The following is a 20,119-nucleotide window of genomic DNA, read 5'->3' as shown; positions in this document are numbered from 1 at the left end:
CGAGAGTTCGCAGAGAATAATGTGGTGAACAAAACATGCACCCAGTTGATGGTGTTTATGTAGCCAAAAACAAGGAGAAGGGTTAAGTGATTCAGAGAAAGTGTACAAATACAAAGCCATACAGAATTTTCTTGTGCATCCCCAAATGCTCACTCCACCTTACCTCACTAGTTTCCCATGATCTCATACACCGTCATGCTCCCTGGCGAGAACTCCTCCACTCTGCAGCTGCATAGGAGCTGGAGACGGAGCTGGCTCAGTGATCTCAGCCTGTGCAACAGAGAGTTGGGTCAGGCAAACCAAGCAGCCTCTGGAACAGAATCCCCCTCATCTACTGTAGCTGGCCTCCTCCAGACCACAACCCCACTCATCTGTCTGAGCACATCTATGGTGGACAGAGCACTTACAAAACCCACTGTACTTCTCTTCTGAAGGATCAAGGGGAGAATATTTGATGACATTGGTTACCACTGTGTCAAACTGATGTGTTGTTTTACAACAAATTAGTTCACCCCTTCCTCTGAACAATTATTTCCCTAAAGAAGACAGCTTTAAGGTTTAATGATGTAGCCTTCCACTAAAGTCATGCTGAAGCATAACTGGACGTATATGCAGTTGGAACACGTATTTTATAGCCATCTATAGTGTAAATTCAGCAGTGCTGTTTATTTCCACTCAAAACAAGCATTTGTGTGATGGCCCTATTGGCCACAAACGGTCACTACAAATGTGAACCAACTTTTTCCACTAAGCAGCTAGCTGCCTATAATCTCCTGACTCTACTTGCTAGTAATTTTAGTTGTTGAAACATCTGAGTGACTTTTTGAGCGGAGCCCCAGGAACGACAAACCCATTCCTGCGTGAACGATCCAGTTACATAACTCACTTACATTTCAGCTGTCTGAGCAATAATAACCATCCATTATCATCGTTCAGTGAGAGTCATTCAGATCACATAGCCGTTTATTATCTCTTATTAGTTGCTTTGTTTTAGGCGTAGAAGTGGGGTATTTTTCTGAATAGACAAAAGAAATCAAATTATTTGGAATCTTATCAGTACCAGTCAAAAATTTGAGTTGTTGAAAAAGTTTTTTGTTTTTACTCATATTTTTTCAACAAATAGTTGTGTGATGAATATAAAACACTGTATAAAATAAAAGGTGAAATAGCAAAGTAGTGTTCAAGAAAACGGAGCATTGTTCCACAGTCTTCAAATTAGTTAGCATTTGTCCTGATAACAGTTTCAAACATAAATCATTCACTTTACAAAACTGAACAAGAAACTATATAACTATATATAAAGATATTACGTGACATATTTTGCTTTAACTGTCCAATTCATACTATATATCTTTTCTGTTTTTTTTTTATCACAATTTTAGGTGTATTTCAAATCAGTGTCTTGCTGAAAAATGAAGCATTCATGAACCATAAACTGTAATCTTTCATGCCCTTGAAGCCTGCTATGGTAGCAATGCAGGTTGAGATTGCCCTGGATTTGGTAAAGATCATCAGCAGAGCAACCCCAGATCTCCACTGTGTTTGACATACACTCATCTTCTCTGTGTCCTGCACATGCGTGGCAGTTGGAGCCAAATGTTTCAGATTTTAACTCCTAAAGAAAAAACAAGTGAATACAGCTTAAAGCATAGGTGATCTTTCACATAGGTCTACTCAAACTTTTGATTGGTACTCAATGCAGGATGGTTAAAGTAGGTTATATTATAATAATACTACTAATAATAATAATGAAATAATGATTGATCATGGATTCACTAGGATAAGCAACTTACATGGTTCTTGTTGAAGCTGCATGATAGTTAATCTGTGTGTACCAGTAGAGTGTTTCCCTGTTACCAAGAAATGGCGAGAGAACAGAAAAAGGTTTGTGTTAAGTAAGTCACTGTATTCCACTGTGTTTTAGGATCAACACACAATTCTAAACCTAAAGGACTCACTCTTTGTCGGAGGAGCCCCAGATTTCAGAAAGCTGGCAAGGGCAGCTGCTCTCAAAGATGGCTTTAAAGGGGCCGTCCAGTCGGTGAGTGCAGACAGTGAGCATAAGTCCTGCGTTGCTTTGTATATATAATACAAAATGAAATGCAATTAATGCAGTATAATGTCATTTTTATCAAGATTAATCAGTGCAGAAAATCGAAGCTTAACTGGTTAGTTAATCCACTGTTCTTTCTGTCTTCATCCTTAGATCACACTGATGGGCACCCCCATCCTGACCCGGGCCAACATTATGCGTTCCAGAGATATCTCCGACTACCCATATCACCCATGCTCCAGGGGCATTTGCCAGAATGGTGGTCTTTGCCGTCCCCAAGGAGCTGGACATGAATGTGTGTGCCAGCATGGCTTTAGTGGGGTACAGTGTCAGAATGGTGAGTCAGTGCCACAATGACATTATAAGCTGTGGAAGCTGCTGCCATTAGCTGACCCCCCTGTGTTTACCGTTTATACAGCTGGATTTCTCAAACCGGAAGTTCAGATTAAGTACTTTGCTCTAGGATTTTACTGTACCTCTTAGGACATAAACATTTTTTCACTTTCACACAGCCATTTACGAAAAATCTGCTGGGGAGGCAGAATCTATTGCCTTTGACGGGAGGACATTCATTGAATACCACAATGCAGTTACTAAGAGGTAAGCTGAGGATGCCGGCTCTGTCTCTTTGTCTAATTACACAAGATGACTGTGTTCATACATCATGTACCTGTGACATGGGCCATTGTTTAAATCTTATTCTAGTTTTCAGGTTATTCTCAGTTTCTGTGTTCGTAATCTTGTACGGATTGTTAGTGAGCCTTCCTTCTGGTGCCCCATTTCAGGTTTTCCTACACTTTCCTAATTAGCACGGCCGCCATTCCAATTACAGTTTCACTCCTCTCTACTCTCACACGCAGATGTATTCAGTTAGTCCACATTTTAACACCTCCACTAAGCTTAACAGCTTTCTCTCTCCTCTTAATTGCCTGTCCTGAAATCCAGTAGAAGCCTCGGCATTAACTAGTATTTCCTTGAGAGTTCAGGAAAAGGCAAAGGTCCAGATTACAAGGGCTTGGATAATTAGCGTCAGCCCTTGTTAGTTGGAAATATGTGAGCGCAGTATAGGAAGAGAGCACTACAGTGACACTGAATTCAGGGATCCATTAACAGGTTACTCGATGTTGTGAACTTGGTTTAATGTAGGGAAATAGGATTGACACATTTTTAGTATAGTGTATTTTTAATTTGCTGACTGCCAGATTATATTTTTTTATGAAACATTTCTTTTTAGTGTAAAATTGCAGTTACAGTAATGCTTCTATATAATGAGTAAACACATAAAGACACCAGTTGGTGAGTTTAGGGTTCTCTTTTTCCTTAATGGGTTTGCTTGTTTTTTATGTCAAGTTCCCCCATAGAAATGCTTTGTTTGTCTCTTATGTCTCTGTCCTGTCTGTTGTTTGACTGTCTATCTGCCAGTGTCTGTCTTATATGAATGTTCATGTTGTTTCTTTTCTACTCAAGCCAGTTGACCAATGAGATCCCAGAGTAAGTAGTCTGGAAGAGTCCAAGTGTTATAAAAAGTCTTTTAACTCCACATTCCTCAAAAGTAATATTTTCATGTTGTACATCAGCCAGCTCAGGCTAGGGATTTTGAAGTCAGTCATATGGACATAATTTGTTTATGTACATCCAGAAATTGAATTGATATGTGCATGGATGCATGCAATACAAGCATCGTGGCCAGTTTCATAATAATGTGTGTAAAAATCAGGATTGTTGTTGCTGCATGTATTCCTATAAAGAGGGAGCTGTTTTTGGAAAGTTAGATGCTTGACCATGCATTATGCCCTGAAAGTTAAGGTATTAATACACACCATCACCCTAAAGGCAAGTGTCTGTAATCTTATTCACTATTTTGATAACTCCTCAAAAGAACCATCTTTAATAAGATTTATGAGAATGGTTGTTTTTCATATTAGGAAGGTGCACAAAAGCCTAACTGCCAGTTTTGAGATACCTATAATTGTTACCTATTAATCCTGTAAACGGTGAATATCTTAACCTGTTGTTAATGTAGAAGAAAATATTTGTTTGTGTTTAATCTTGGTAAGTAACTGTAAAACCCCACAAAATATAGATACTGGAGCCCTGGTTACACTGAGTATAGCTGATCAGATCTCCCAAGTGGCAGTGAGCCTGAGGCAGGACAAAAAACATCAACTCATTAAGCCTGTGTTATGTTAAAATAGAACAGAATTATCAAATGGGATTTTCCAGACATTCAGAACACGATTGTTGCCTTGAGAACAGACTAGGGACTACTGGAGTTGCCGAAGGATTGCCCACGGTTTAAACTGATGTAACTATCACATGTGCAAAAATCCACTTTTGCTGGATGAAGCCCAGCAGCCATGAGCATAGTTTGAACATAATTGTGAAAGTTAATAGAGCTCTCTCACTACAATTTGTAGGGTTACTATGGAAATCATCTTTGGGACTCATAAGTTCAAGAGCTATTTCCTAACTATATACCTGATGTCCACTCAAGTGTCTGTTTGTCCTGTTTATGGCAATATCATCTCCTAAAAACTGATTGTATCACAGACTTATGCCTTGCACTATCATTAGAATTCATCCACCCATGCAATGCTGTTGCCTATATATTCATAGCTGTAATACGCAACCTAAATATGTCTTGTATACTCTAGATATCACAATTCTTTCAAACTCTTCTACTCTTACTACCCTTGTCCCATTTGAGGATTTATTGAACTGAGAATCTATAAAGTTCATTCAAGCTAAGGTTGCTGGGGCTCTTTCCTTTCTCTCACTCTTCTTTACCCCCTTATTATGGCGGGAAGGTTTTTCTTCCTCCTGCTACTTCTCACTCACTGCATGACCTTCACTTTCTCCCCTGCTCCTTAAGTCCCAAGTCACTGGAGAATCCGTCAGACCAGAGGTGAGTTTTGAGCAGTGTTATATCCCAGTGGCATGCTGCCCCTCCCCTCTCCATCCCTGCTATGTGGGCTAATCCTGGATGTAAATTATCGTTAAACCTTCTGTGATTGCCTGTAGCCTGCACCATGCCATAAACACTGCATATAGTTGAAAGTGACACTTTGGTTACAGTTGCGGCACAAAATCCACCCACTGGATTATGTGCTCTGATGCATCATTGAACCCTAATTAAAAAAATCCCACACACACATCATTAACTCCTTTAACTTAGTAAGACCGGGCCGTGATGTTGATGTTCCTGAGGTTTAATATAAACTTTCTTTCAAATAGGGTTAGGGTTAGTTGCTTTAGTGTTTTGACTTTCAAGTTTTCAAGTTCAAGTAAAGCCATACACACATATTGTAGTTTTGAGATCTTGAAAAAATTTTATAACGGCCTAGATAACAATTAATGACCCAGATTAAGATATGTGTGGAGGCTGGTGTATGCAAGGGCAGTGCAGTGCTGAGTAGGGCAAATGAACACTTTACAGTATAGCAGATGAGAATAACAACACAAGTCTGTCCACTGAAGGCTATGGCTGAATTTTAGTGTAGAAATTAGCAGTCTTTTTCAATAGCGTTATAGTAGAGCATTAGTTCTAATAAGAAACAATAAAGCAGGTTCAAGCCTTGCTTTTAAAGTAATTGTTGGCACACATTGGTTATTCGCATAATGTTTCTAGAAACACATCTTACTCCACGTGTTCTGGTTTATCCATCCATTTTTTCAGAGTGCATGGAGATGTTAGTTGTTGAGCCAGGTACTCTAATTAGTGGACAGGGGAAAAGCAGCAGTGTTTGTTTTGTTAGAGCCATGTTAAAGCTTGATAAACTCTGGCATATACTGGTGAAAATCTCCCCAGGAGATACAGTAGCTAGTCTGTGTGAACCAGGCCTTAACTAGAGCCTTGTGTGAGCACGATTAGACAGTACATATCCAGTTTGGCAATATCTAATATCAGAGGGCTTTCCACTCTGGTCTAGTGAGAATAGATATGAAGAGCTGGCAGCTGTTTTTGTCTAGCTGTTTACCTCCTATATATTCAAGTGTGTGATCATTGTACTAAATGTTTCTCCATGTTATGTCTGTTGAATGTCCTGCATTATGCTGATTTATTGTTCTTATGTACCTTGTTTATTGCCAATTGTTTGTCTTCCAAGTACCATTAACTCCATGTTAATGCTGTTTTCTTTTCAACATTGATGCCAGTGGCCATGATCATTGGCCACATGCACTAGCTGTATTACACAAAACTAAAATGCAATGATGAAATCAAACTTGGTGCAGGCCACATATCCACAGCCCTCTGTAAGGCCTCATTCTCCTGGGAGGTATTGAAGGACAAGTTCTGAGTCTCATCTATCAAGGGCCTTAATTCCCTTCTCAGTTGGATTGCTACCCCTTAATATTGTAAAAGATTCTTTACTGATGTTGTGGGCTGTGGAATCGGTGAGATTTTAGACAGCATGTGAAATTAGGAGAAAGTTTGTAGAATTGCTTGGAGCCAGTCAGAGTAGGATTAAAGTTGAAATGCACCGTAGATGCTAACTTTGTTCTGATCCTGCCCATAACAGTGAGAAGGCCTTGCTGGTAAACAAGTTTGAGATGAGTATCAGGACAGAAGCCTCGCATGGTCTGATCCTCTGGAGCGGCAAAGGAGTGGAGCGTTCAGATTACATTGCTCTGGCCGTGGTGGACGGCCATGTGCAGATGACCTATGACCTAGGCTCTAAGCCCGTGGTGCTGCAGTCATCGGTACGCGTAAACACCAATCACTGGGTCCGCATCAAAGCCAGCAGGTATGGGAGGAATATAAATTAATTCATATGATTATATATTCTATTCTATGTTTAGGGTTTCCATAGCGGTAATGAGCTTTAGTGCTCCTCATACAATATGTGTTCAGGGTGTCATTTTTCCTTCTTACCTGTACTTTGCCTCATTTTCAGAGCACTGAAGGACGGCTCCCTTCAGGTGGGTAATGAGGCACCTGTCACCGGATCGTCTCCCTTGGGAGCCACACAGCTGGATACAGATGGAGCACTCTGGTTGGGTATGTGTCATTTCCATTTTGTTTTCGCACACATGCACATTCACATTAATCAAAGTGGTTGTTTGGGACTTCTCTTTGAATTCATGTTACATTTTTGGGCTGCTTTCTCGCTAGTTTTACATTCAGCTACGGTCAGTGTCACTATTAGTAGCATGAGGCAATACCCGGACCCTGCAGAGGTTGCACAGGTACTGTAGTCCAACTCCTCCAGGATGGCGCATCAATATGTGCCATTGCCAGAAGGTTTACTGTGTCTTCCAGCACAGTCTCAAGGGCATGGGCGAGATTCCAGGAGACAGGCAGATACTCAAGGAGAGCTGGACAGGGCAGTAGAAGGTCCTTAACCTATCAGCAGGACTGGTATCTGCTCCTGTGCAAAGAGGAACAGGAGGAGCACTGCCAGAGCCCTACAAAATTACCTCCACCAGGCCACTGGTGTGCATGTCTCTGACCAAGCAATCAGATACTGACTTCGTGAGGGTGGTCTCAGGGCCTGACATCCCTGTGCTTACTGTCTGGCACCGTGGAGCTTGATTGGCATTTGCCATAGCATACCAGAATTGGCAGGTCCACCACTGGTGCCCTGTGCTTTTCACAGCAGAGTGCAGGTTCACCCTGAGCACATGTGACAGACGTGAAAGGGTCTGGAGAAGCCATGGAGAATGTTATGCTGCCTGTAACATTGTTCAGCATGACCGGTTTGCTCGTGGGTCAGTGATGGTCTAGGAAGGCATATCCTTGGAGGGACACACAGACCTCGACAATCTAGACAACGGCACCTTGACTACCATTAGATATCAAGATGAAATCGTTGGACCTATTGTCAGGTCCTACGCTGTTGCAGTGGGTCCTGGGTTCTTCTTGGTGCATGAGAATGGAATTCCTGGAGGATGAAGTAATTGTTACCATTGACTGTCCCCCACGCTCACCTGACCTAAATCCAATAGAACACATATGGGACATTGTTTTTTGGTTCATCCATCGCCACCAGGTTGTACCTCAGACTGTCCAGGAGCTTAGTGATGCCCTGGTCCAGATCTGAGAGGAGACCCCCAGGACACCATCCTTCGTCTCATTAGGACCATGCCCCGACATTCTCAGGCATGCATACAAGCACACGGAGGCCATACAAACTACTGAATACCATTTTGATTAGTAGCAATGAAATATCGGAAAAATGGACTAGCCTCATTTTTTCACTTTGATTTTTCAATTTAGTCCTCTGTAGGTTGATAATCTTCACTTTAATCCAATGATGTGACATTACCCAGTCCTTATCAGTATAGATATCCAGCATGATTTTTTTACAGTATATTTTTTTCTGCTGCTTCTGGTGAGAGTCACAGTGGAAGCATGCTGAGCAGGTCAGACCAGATCTCTGTTTCCGTGGCCACCCTTGTTCTGGGGATCCCTGGATATTCCCAAGCAAAATGGAAGATACAATCCTTCCACCATGAACTTGGTCTTCCCTGGGAGCTTCAGCCAGTGGAATGATCCTGGAACAGCCAAGCAGGTGGTATCCTTAGATACCAAAACTACCTCAACAGACTTCTGTCGATCCACTGGCCCAATGGTGCTATTTCAAGGCACCTTCAGATCTCCAAACTTTGAACCAGCAACAGTTAAGTCACAAATTCCACGTCCCTAAATATAAGGCCACCACTGCCTATAAAGAGCCAGTCTGCTGTTGTGTGGGCAGGTTTGGAATGCACAATGTTTTTCTTTCTTTAGATTTACTTCTTTCATCACCACAGGTGTCCACTAGCAGGTCCTAGGGATACCATTATGACCGGTACCAACTGCCATCTATCCGCAGCCCTTTGCATTTTTTACAATGACTGAGGCCTTGAACATGGTCTATTTACACTCAATGTTCTCAGCCTACTTAGCACATGAAAGAAGTTTTTCCAGAGGTGAGAGATGAATCCATATTGCACAGAAGCCTCAACCAGCCATTCCTAGCTAACCCTGACTACATGTGTCGCTCTGGGCCATCTGGCCTCCTTCCCATTCGCTGAATCTACCTCTGCCTCTCTCTTCATCTGAGTGTCTAAAACACAGATAACACAGTTTATCAATGACTTTTGCTCCAGGATGTTCTAGTACCATGTACACAATTTTTGTGTTCAAAAACGGGTTGCACAGAAGTCCACCTTGTTTAGATCCAGGAGGGCAGTCTTCTCAGATTTCACATACTTTCAGACATCTGCATCAAAAAAACATGAGGAGACAATTTGGCCCATCATGCTTGTTTGGGGAGATCTTAACTAATAGCTCAGAGTTGTTAAAACCTTATCTAGCTCTGCTTTAAAGGAACTCAAGGTTTAAGCTTGCGCTACACTAGCAGAAAGACTATTCCATACTCTAACTACACGATGTGTAAAGAATTGCTTCCTCAAATTCGTTTTAAAATGTTCTCCCGCTAATTTCCACTTATGGCCAAGAGTTATAGTATTTAAACAAATATTGAAATAGCCATTTGGCAGAACAGCATCCAGACCTGTTAGAATCTTATATACCTGGATCATGTCCCCCTTAGTCTCCTTTGCTCGAGGCTAAACAGATTCAGCTCAGCTAACCTCTCCTCGTAAGACATTCCTCTAAAACCAGAAATCATTCACGTAGCCCTATGTTGCACCTTTTCCAAGGCAGCAATGTACTTCTTAAGTTATGGTAACCAAACCTGCACCCAATATTATAGATGGGGTCTTACTAAGGCATTATATAATCGTAGCATCACGTCCCTTGTCTTAAACTTCACACACCTAGAGATGTAACCCAACATTCTATTGGCCTTTTTTATTGCTTCCCCACACTGGTGAGAGTGGGACGTGGAAGCATCAACATACACACCGAGGTCTTTTTCATAATCAGCTACCTTTATTTCCATGGAACCCATAAAATATTTGTACTTTATATTTCTGCTCCCTGCATAGATTACCCTACATTTATCTATGTTAAATTTCATCTGCCAGGTATCAGCCCAGTTGCTAATTAAATCCAGATCCCATTGTAGCCTCTCTGCTGCTAGATCAGTTTCTGCTACACCACCCACCTTGGTGTCGTCTGCAAATGTAACCAGTTTACTGTATATATTGGTGTCAATATCATTAATGTAAATTAGGAACAATAGTGGTCCGAAATTTAAACCCTGCGGTACCCCACTATGAACGCAGGCCCACAGTGACATTGTGCCTCTAATAACAAGCTCTTTTGGAGTTAAAATATCGGAAAAGCTTTTATTGTCATCCTTAGCATCCAATGCTACTTTTCTTTCAATATTCCTCTTAGAGAGTTTAATGTTGCTTTTTAACTCAACCTGTAGACTTAGATACTCCTGCTTAGTTTTGAAATCATTAGTTAATTCCCATTTGTATAAGAGAGCCCTTTTCCTCCTGACTTTATTCTTAATTTCCTTAGTAAACCACCTTGGTTGTAGTTTCCTAGATTTAGTTTTGTTGGAAACAGGTATGAAGTCCTCTTGCACTTGCAACAATGTGCTTTTAAAAAATTCCCATGCCTCTTCAACTGTTTTGCTATTTAACTCCATCCGATTTACAGTTTCTAGTTTCAGTCTCATACCATTAAAGTTAGCCTTCCTAACATTGTATACTTTTGTTTTGGACTGTGCTATTTGGACACTAAAGTTGACCTCGAATTTAACCATGCTATGATCACTACCGTCCAATGGTTATAAAACCACTAATTTTCCAATCCTATCCTGGTTATTAGTGAAAACAAGTTCAAAAAGGGCTTCTCCCCTGGTAGGGGTATTAACAAACTGAGTAAAAAACAATCCTGTATGAATTCCACCATCTGAAGTTAATTTACAGAAGAGCCAGAGACTGCGTCCTACTGTATCCCAGGAAAATTAAAATCACCCATAACCACCACATCATTTTTGTTACTCATAACCCTGATATCCTCATGTAACATTCTACTTTCCTCTGCAGCTGCATTAGGTGCTCTATAACAAACCCTGACAATTAGACCATTCGAGTTTTTAGCATCTAGTTTTATCCATACAGCTTCTGTACTTTTTTTTTCCAGTGAGTTCCCTTGCCCGCAAGTTCTCTTTTACGTATACTGCAACACCACCTCCCTTCTTTCCTTAACTAACCTCCCTGCCCCCCCCCCCCCCCCCCCAGTCTCTAGTTTAAACATTCCTCAACTCTTCTACACATACGCCTCCCCAATACACTGGTTCCCCTTTGCTTCAGATGCAACCCATCCGGCTTGAGCAGGTCCCACCTGTTCCAGAAGGTCCTCCAATGCCCCATAAACCTAAGCCCCTCTTTCCTACACCACCCTTTTAGCCACACGTTTAATCTCCTTATCTCAGCTAACTTAGCCTGACTTGCACGTGGCACGGGAAGTATTCCAGAGAATACCACCGTGGATGTTCTGCTTCTAAGCTTATTGGCGACTTCTATAAATTTATCCTGCAGAACAGCCCTCCTGCCCTTTCCTATGTCATTGGTGCCAACATGCACCAAAAACACTGTATCCACCCCAGCTGGGGCCAAAAACCTGTCCACACGATTTGGAAGGTCCCCTTCCTGGGCACCAGACAGGCAAGACACCGTATGATACCCTCTATCACAGGTGCACACATAACTATCTACTCCTCTAATAATTGAATCCCCTACTACCACAACCTACCTCCTCCTGGGAGTAGGCGGCTCCTTGGTGCCCAAGGGCCCACCTGCCTCACCAGTCTCTTCCGGCTCTAAAGCTGGAAGCACATGAAAGCGGTTAGACACTGTCACTGCAGGTGATGCCGCCTCTGTGAACTGTGTACGCCCTGTTCTACGTCTAAGACCTACGTTCTCCCAGCTCTCGACCTACCTGTTCTTCATTCTCCCTCCTCCCCGCTTGTGACGCAGACACCGTCTCCATAAAAGGCATATTAACTCTCTCCTCTAACTCCTTGTTGTGTTGGATAAGAACCAGATGCTCCTCAAGGTCACAAACCTTGACCATGAATGAGTCCACTAACTTACATCGCATGCAGATGAAGTCTGACTGGATGCAAGCATCCAGAAGGGCAAACATCTTGCAAACACAACACTGAGCTGGCCCCATAATTAACTAGCTCACTATGACCCAGTCCTTTACTCCCAGCCCAGTATATTTATACAGCATATTTAACTTTGACTTGCCCATGACCCAGTAGGATAAGCGGTTTGGAAAATGGATGGATGGATAGAACTTTGACTTGATTTAATTAACGTGTAGTTAATATAATAAAATGCCAAATACAATAAAACATTTGCATAGACTTGCGTTAAAACTGAACTTTTTAAAGTATCCGATAGGGTCAGAGATAACAGCCTTAGAAATTAACTTTTAAAATAACCAAATGAAAAATGACCTACCCGAGACTAACTTCCTGCTGAACCATGTTTAACTAAATGTGCACATCGTGCTGAAACGTGCACATCGTATTTGAATAATAGCACAAAGTCTATAAGCTGTTCCCGGCAACTCACCCATATTCCCTGGCAAGGCTGCATACTGTACATAACTGTTTGGTTTGTCTAGCCTCTCCCCACAGGGAGCTTCAGATGACATAGTGTCTCTCAGGAACTGGTTAAGTGATGTAAACCTCTCCACCAGACGAAGGTTACAATCATCAGAGGAGAATAACGGTCATTTTCCCACTCTTAATTTTTCAAAAATATGAAATGAAGTTAATTTAAAAAGCAGAATGTGTCTTTCAGTGTGTCATTGTGGATACATTTGAGCAGTCTTACTCAAACTTACCGTATTTGCAGTGCTGTAACACAGACACTCTCACAGTCTTGCATACAGAGAGACAGAAATACATAATTTATTCTTCCATGGAGTCCTTGCTAAGCTTCCATTCATTGATGCTTTTACTCGCATGTCATTTTAAAAGAGGTTAGTTGGTAATTTAAAAACACTGACTGCCCTATTTTTAACCAAAATAATTCCTCAAAAGTAATGAAAAAACTGTACTTCTTAACCTGCGATGTGCTGGCCCCCCATCCTGGGTTGTTCCCTGCCTCGTGCCCATTGCTTCCAGGATAGGCGCCAGACGGGGGCCCCCCCCACGACCCAGTAGGATAAGCGATTTGGAAAATCGATGGATGGACGTACTTCTTAACTTGTTGAAGTAGTGGACAGCTCTTTTGGGCTTCACAAACACAGTGACGTCTACTTTCTTTCCTAGTGAATTCGGGGGTATTCTGTTGCTTTTGAATATAAGAAGACAAATATAGTTCTGGTGAAGTGATGCTGAGTAAAAGAGTGGCTGATCCTCCATTTTTGAGCAAGTGCAGGTTTGCTTCAGCTGTGACACAGGTACATGGTTAGCCTGCAGCTAGAATAAATTATCCTAAGGGAGGCCTTAGATCTGGAGCTCTTTCATATCCCATCATTTATTTACTTAATCTGTTCTATCCAGTGTGCAATAAAACCCATCTCCCAGGCATGCAGTCTGATTTTGGGGCACAGAACCGAAAAGAGAGTGGGAGAGATTATTCATTCATAATCTTAATAGAAAAATAGACTTAATAGAAAAATCTATGTACAAATGGACTGAGTGGGATTGAGTGGAAATATCAAAGGATGTTCTGCAGGAGATGTGAGGAGATTTCACACTAAATGTGTCAGAGTGCCTTCTCAGGGGCTGACCTGCTTGATCAGCCCTTTAATCATGAAGCTAGTAGATTGGTTCATCTCTGCAAGCCAGCAACCTACTTAGCCTCCTCCTTTACATGTTAGTCTTCCCGCCCAGCTACACTCCAGCTGCTTGCCTTGACCTCTTTGTACACAAACCTGTATTAAATAGATGCCATCCTGTTTTCTAATTTTTTTGTATACCTACAATTCCTTGATCCTACTTCAGTATTCTTAATTGTTCAAATCCATTCTCTGTCGCCCCCAGGTGGCTTGGAGGAGTTGCCCGTTGCACGCAGACTGCCCAAGGCCTACAGCACAGGGTTTGTAGGTTGCATAAAGGATGTGAATGTGGATGGAGTGGAACTGCACCTAGTGGAGGATGCCTTGAACAGTCCCAGAATCCTCCACTGCTCTGCCCAATAGCCTACTTCCAACTCATCACTACCCTTCATGCACACCATGTCTACTGCTGTAATTATTTTATATTTTTATATGCTTTTCATTACTTTTTATAATGGAAAACACAAGGTTCTTAATTTTGTTCTTTTTGTATATTTTTGTTAGTTTATTTTGTTCCTTCATGTATAACTGATTTTCCAAATACAGGTGCACATTGTGTCAACAAGCATGTAATTTATTTTCCCATTTAAAATTGGAATACCACATAGTGCACATTACTTGAACATTAGAAAATGACGGGGTGCTGGTGGTATCTCCACAGTCACCCACGGGCTGTCCTCTGCCTTTCTGAATACAGCCTGCGTTCCACTTGCACTGCAGCAGACAGATGGGTGTTTCAGCAGCTCTGTCAGGTGCATTGTGGGTTAGCATGCCATGTGTGTGCAGAATAGAACACAAAATAAGAACATGTCAGACTTACCAAAAGATACCACACCTTTTTATTATGAAATCCATAACACACACGGCACACTTTTTAAGAAAGTTTTTCTGTTTTGCATGTAATTTTTGTTGAGCTCCCCTGTTATTTTTAAATTTTAGACATTCCTGAAGAATCACACTATTAAGTAATTCTAAGGCTAACTGAATTTTTGCCAAGATAAATTAACACACAGATGCATAAATACATTAAACTGTGAATTTGTCCGTTCGCTATTGTTCTCTAGCTTCCTCTCGGCTGTTAATCATACTTAATGACAAACAAGAACTTTACCTTCAGGAAATTGATACTTTATAGATCCCCTGTAGGGAAATTATCTGTACGCCTCCCTCAACTTGCTCTTTGTGGAGTAAGTGGACCATGAAGGGCTGCCACCCGTAGCGGCGCCCAGGGAGCTGGGGGTTAAGGGTCTTGCTCAAGGACCCGCAGACGTACTGAGGCTGGGTTCGAACCTGCGACTTTCTGATTGCAAGGACACAGGCTTAGCCACATGAGCCACATGCTGCCCCAATCCGTGGTTTCTTTTTATTTCTCTCATTCAGATTACTTTTGGCAACATTCTTGATGTGTATGTCTGTTCTGATGGACACACTCTGGTTTGAAGTCTTTTTTAAGGCTGTGATATTTTAAGTACTATGTTGGTTTTGCATAACAGAAGCTGCCACTGAATGGAGGAACAAATCATTTGTTTTTATTATCTATTTCATCTTGTTTTTCCACTTTTTTAAGTTCTACTTTGCCATTATAAAAACAGCTGTTATTGTGTTACCTGGATGAACTGTCATGCAGTTTCTGGAGAAGGGAGTCATGAGGAATATGACTTATAAAAGCTCAGGGGAGACTGGCAGGGGCCAAAATGGGAAAACACTGAAAGACTAAAGTTTCCATGACTGTGTTTTCATATTTAAAAAAGGAATACTGTATTCAAATTTTGTCTGCTCTAGCTTTTAATTTAAAATGTGTTTGTGATTTAAATAAAGCCTAGGCCTTTAAACATCCCTGGTATTCAAAAAACAAAGTAAAATAAACTAATCAAAATATCACAGATGGACAAATAAATGCATGGACTGGGGCTGCAGTTTATAACCCAAACCTAGTGGGATGTAATTATATGCTTGCCCTGCTATTCACATGTGCTATTTGGTTGATTTTACAAAAATTATCTATATACATATATATATATATATTCTAACAGTAAAATATATAAATGTTTGCTTATGAATTTGAGAAGGCCTTAATGTTTTACCCGTTTTATCACCACATATAATTTGCATTTTAATTTTCGTTTAAAGAAGATGGAAGTGATATGTTACAGGCCTGATAACTGAAATTAGAAAGTCGAATTGCAGGTGACTTAGTATCATACACTGGAATTAGAGCAGACTACACTGTTCCCGTTTTTTGTGCCGAGGGAGGGATGCAGATGGGGGGGGGGGGGACAGAAAAAACATATTTATAAATTTATATTTTAAGTATAATATCTAATTTGCTAATGATAGCCAAGGATAGCTTTGTGTGTCAGTTATGTAAATCAGACTAATAGGACGCAGCACTGCAATGTACACAAGTGTCCCTAAATATGGAGGCAAATCAATAAAAATGTGAGTGTTACTTATACATCATTTAAAAAAATGTCTCTGTTGCCTGTGAATACAGTAAAAGTTGCGAGTAGAGTGTTTGAATGAAAGCAATTCAGGATTGCCTTAAAAATTAAAACCACTACACATGGATACGCCACTGTATCCAAATTTTCTGTGCTTTTACTTTAGCTAATATAATGGGCTATTTAATGATGCTAATAAATATATTAATAATACTGCCCATGGAGGACTGTGTTCATACACACAAATTTGGGAACCACAGAAATATATAATATGTGTAATGGACATTCCGGGGTCGGTAAAATTGATTTATGTATATTCAATAACGTATTTATGTGCAAATGCAAAATTTCAACGTTGCCCTTGTGAACTACTGTTTGAATGAAATACACCTGAAGGATAGTGCACAGAACTTGTATGGCATGTTACCATTACTAACTTTATTACTTGCGTCTTGTGTTCCTACAACAACTACAGTAAATAAAGTGCTTAAAACATTTTCATTGTTTTGTTGTGTACTAAAGAAACAACAGTCCTGTAATATATGTAGTTATGTTATTATACTTTTTTGTTTCACTCACAAAGTGATCTCAGGGTAATGTGGACATGGTTGCATGCCAATATTCAAGTTTAGCAGTAACCCTGTGCTAAATGTCATCTTAACAATCATGTTGCCATGGATTGATATGTCGTATAGACTATAATATCATACAATACAGTACTGTATCTATATATATGGCTTAATGCATTATAAAAGAATATTTGATGGTGAAGTATTGATGGTGATATCCAGTGCAGATACGTAGTCGGGATTATTAATAGTCACGCATCTGGTCAGGTAAAATTGGATTACTACATGTACAATATAATAATCTATACCACACGTATGTCTGCTGGGGTGTGGCATGAGAAAATGGTGTCCTGTAGTTGTGTTCTGGGCACACAGCAACTCTGGACATAACGGATTTTGGATATAATGGACTGTTTTGCCAAGTCCCTTGAAGTCTGTTATAACTGGATTTTACTGTATTAAATTATAATTACTCCTCAGCCTCCCTGGTAAGGTCTATTCGGGGGTCCTGGAAAGGAGGGTCCGCCGGATTGTCGAACCTCGGATTCAGGAGGAGCAGTGTGGTTTTCGCCCTGGCCGTGGAACAGTGGACCAGCTCTATACTCTCAGCAGGGTTCTGGAGGGTTCATGGGAGTTTGCCCGACCAGTCTACATGTGTTTTGTGGACTTGGAAAAGGCATTCGACCGTGACCCTCGTGGGGTCCTGTGGGGAGTGCTCCGGGAGTATGGGGTACCAAGCTCCCTTTTAAGGGCGGTTCGGTCCCTGTATGACCGGTGCCAGAGTTTGGTCCGCATGGGCGGCAATAAGTCGGACTCGTTTCCGGTGAGGGTTGTACTCCGTCAGGGCTGCCCTTTGTCACCGATTCTGTTCATAGTTTTTATGGACAGAATTTCTAGGCGCAGCCAGGGCGTTGAGGGCGTCCGGTTCGGTGACCTCAGGATTAGGTCTCTGCTTTTTGCGGATGATGTGGTTCTGTTGGCCTCATCGAGCCGTGACCTTCAGCTCTCACTGGAGCAGTTCGCAGCCGAGTGCGAAGCGGCTGGGATGAGAATCAGCACCTCCAAATCCGAGACCATGGTTCTCAGCCGGAAAAGGGTAGAGTGCTCTCTCCGGGTTGGGGATGGGGTCCTCCCCCAAGTGGAGGAGTTTAAGTATCTCGGGATCTTGTTCACGAGTGGGGGAACGATGGAGCAGGAGATCGACAGGCGGATCGGTGCGGCATCAGCAGTCATGCGGGCGCTGCATCGGTCTGTCATGGTGAAGAGAGAGCTGAGCCAAAAGGCGAAGCTCTCGATTTACCAGTCGATCTACGTTCCTACCCTCACCTATGGTCATGAGCTTTGGGTAGTGACCGAAAGAACGAGATCGCGGGTACAAGCGGCCGAAATGAGTTTCCTCCGCAGGGTGGCTGGGCTCTCCCTTAGAGATAGGGTGAGGAGCTCAGTCATTCGGGAGGGACTCAGAGTAGAGCCGCTGCTCCTCCGCATCGAGAGGAGCCAGATGAGGTGGCTCGGGCATCTGATCAGGATGCCTCCGGGACGCCTCCCTGGGGAGGTATTCCGGGCATGTCCCACTGGGAGGAGACCCCGGGGAAGACCCAGGACACGCTGGAGAGACTATGTCTCTCGGCTGGCCTGGGAACGCCTCGGAGTCCCCCCCAGAGGAGCTGGACGAAGTGGTCGGGGAGAGGGAAGTCTGGGTCTCCCTGCTGAGGCTGCTGCCTCCGCGACCCGACTCCGGATTAAGCGGGAGATGATGGATGGATGGATGGATAAATTATAATTAATCTGACACATAGGAAATAAAACGCTGCATTCAGTAAGTACAATGAACCAGTGTTGTATAGTAACAAAGTAATAATACTTCACTACTGTACTCTATGTTTTGGGAGTACTTTGAGTTTTTTTTTTTATTTTGTCAACTTTTACTTTTACTTCACTACATTTCCTAATTTAAATGCATACTTTTATTCCGGGTTTCCTCCGGGTACTCCGGTTTCCCCCCGCAGTCCGAAAACATGCTGAGGCTAATTGGAGTTACTAAATTGCCCATAGGAGTGCATGCGTGAGTGACTGGTGTGTGAGTGTGCCCTGCAATGGGCTGGCCCCCCATCCTGGGTTGTTCCCTGTCTCGTGCCCATTGCTTCCGGGATAGGCTCCGGACCCCCCCGTGACCCAGTAGATTAAGCGGTTTGGAAAATGGATGGATGGATGTACTTTTACTCGGATACATTTTCAGCGCGGAGTGTCGTTACTCGTTACAAAAATCAAATTAGATTTGGTGTTTTCTGTGCCGTTTTTCGTTTAGGTGACCGCAACAAAAGTTTGAGGAAGCTGACTTGTCATTGTTCTATTAATCACGTAACGCGACGTGCACACGCATCACTCCACACTGAAACTGTCGGTTATCTGTCGATGTGACCACTGGGCAGCCATCCCACGAGCAGTCATGGAGGAAGGAAGAGCGGAAGCAGCGTCAGCTTCAAACAACGGAGAAGATGATGAGCAGCACCCTTGGCTATACTTAAACACAATGTTTTCTTACGTGGGTGGGAAAGATTCTTTCTATCAGATGAAATGCCTCTTGTGCCTGCCTAAAGACATCGGAATTTTGGCTTTTAAAAGCTCCCCGTCCAATCTAAAGAAGCACATCAAGGAAAGCTAAATTAATGGTAATCACCAGTGAATTAACTTCAGTTATCACGATTAGCCTGGATAAAAGCTTGGGTTGAGCTTTGTGTCTGATATTAGGTGAACGTTTTCTTCTCTTGGTGATGGTTAGGGCATTTGAATCACTAATATTAACTTGGACTTTTGAACAATGAACACTGAAATGGTTATTTAAGCTGTAAAACTGAGATAATGAACCCCATGCTGGTAATAGGAAAAACAGTGACTTGTGTTTTCAGAAATGGCTTTAAAATACGTTACAACATTAACTTGTACTTTTTTTGAACAATAGTCTACTCCTGTTTAGGTTTTTAAAGCCATGTTTTTGAAATGTGTGATGTAGGCAAAATTTCTTTTCCATGCTTTAAAATGCTAAGTAAACATTTTAATATTAAAAGTTTAGACAGTGTTCTGTTGTTATTAACATTTACTTGCACTTGTACTTTCATTACTCAGGTACAGTTAGTTATAGATTACTTGTAAGTACAGTGAATACTAGATACTTTAAGACTTACTTGAATGGAATTCTAGTTGGTGACGAACTTTTATCAAAGTAAATCTTTGGGAGGGTATCTGTACTTATACTTAAGTGTGACTTTCGGGTACTTTATACAAAACTGCAATGAACACGACTTCCGCGTTTAATTTGTCGGCCACTTTTTGCCAGCCGTCTTTTCTG

The 20,119-nt window shown here is 41.8% G+C and overlaps 1 protein-coding gene across 8 annotated transcripts in view; it reads left to right on the top strand.

Moving 5' to 3' along the window:
* The window catches only part of LOC125722365 (agrin-like), a 186,252-nt gene extending 169,555 nt beyond the window's left edge, over window positions 1-16,697 (top strand). For 5 of the 8 annotated variants that reach the window (XM_048998507.1, XM_048998505.1, XM_048998506.1 and 2 more), the window contains 8 exons: window positions 1,925-2,041; window positions 2,207-2,390; window positions 2,566-2,653; window positions 3,521-3,544; window positions 4,926-4,958; window positions 6,574-6,798; window positions 6,949-7,052; window positions 13,966-16,697. In XM_048998507.1, coding sequence (XP_048854464.1) covers window positions 1,925-2,041; window positions 2,207-2,390; window positions 2,566-2,653; window positions 3,521-3,544; window positions 4,926-4,958; window positions 6,574-6,798; window positions 6,949-7,052; window positions 13,966-14,123 — 933 coding nt within the window. In that variant the 3' untranslated portion in view covers window positions 14,124-16,697. The remainder of the gene's footprint in view (window positions 1-1,924; window positions 2,042-2,206; window positions 2,391-2,565; window positions 2,654-3,520; window positions 3,545-4,925; window positions 4,959-6,573; window positions 6,799-6,948; window positions 7,053-13,965) is intronic. The other 3 variants (XM_048998509.1, XM_048998512.1, XM_048998508.1) reach the window with 2 other exon arrangements.
* Window positions 16,698-20,119: the final 3,422 nt, after the last annotated feature.

This window comes from Brienomyrus brachyistius, unplaced genomic scaffold, assembly GCF_023856365.1.
Source record: "Brienomyrus brachyistius isolate T26 unplaced genomic scaffold, BBRACH_0.4 scaffold38, whole genome shotgun sequence".
Lineage (NCBI taxonomy): Eukaryota > Metazoa > Chordata > Actinopteri > Osteoglossiformes > Mormyridae > Brienomyrus > Brienomyrus brachyistius.
The sequence above is the reverse complement of the archived record's forward strand: the minus strand, read 5'-3'. Positions and strand labels throughout refer to the sequence as shown.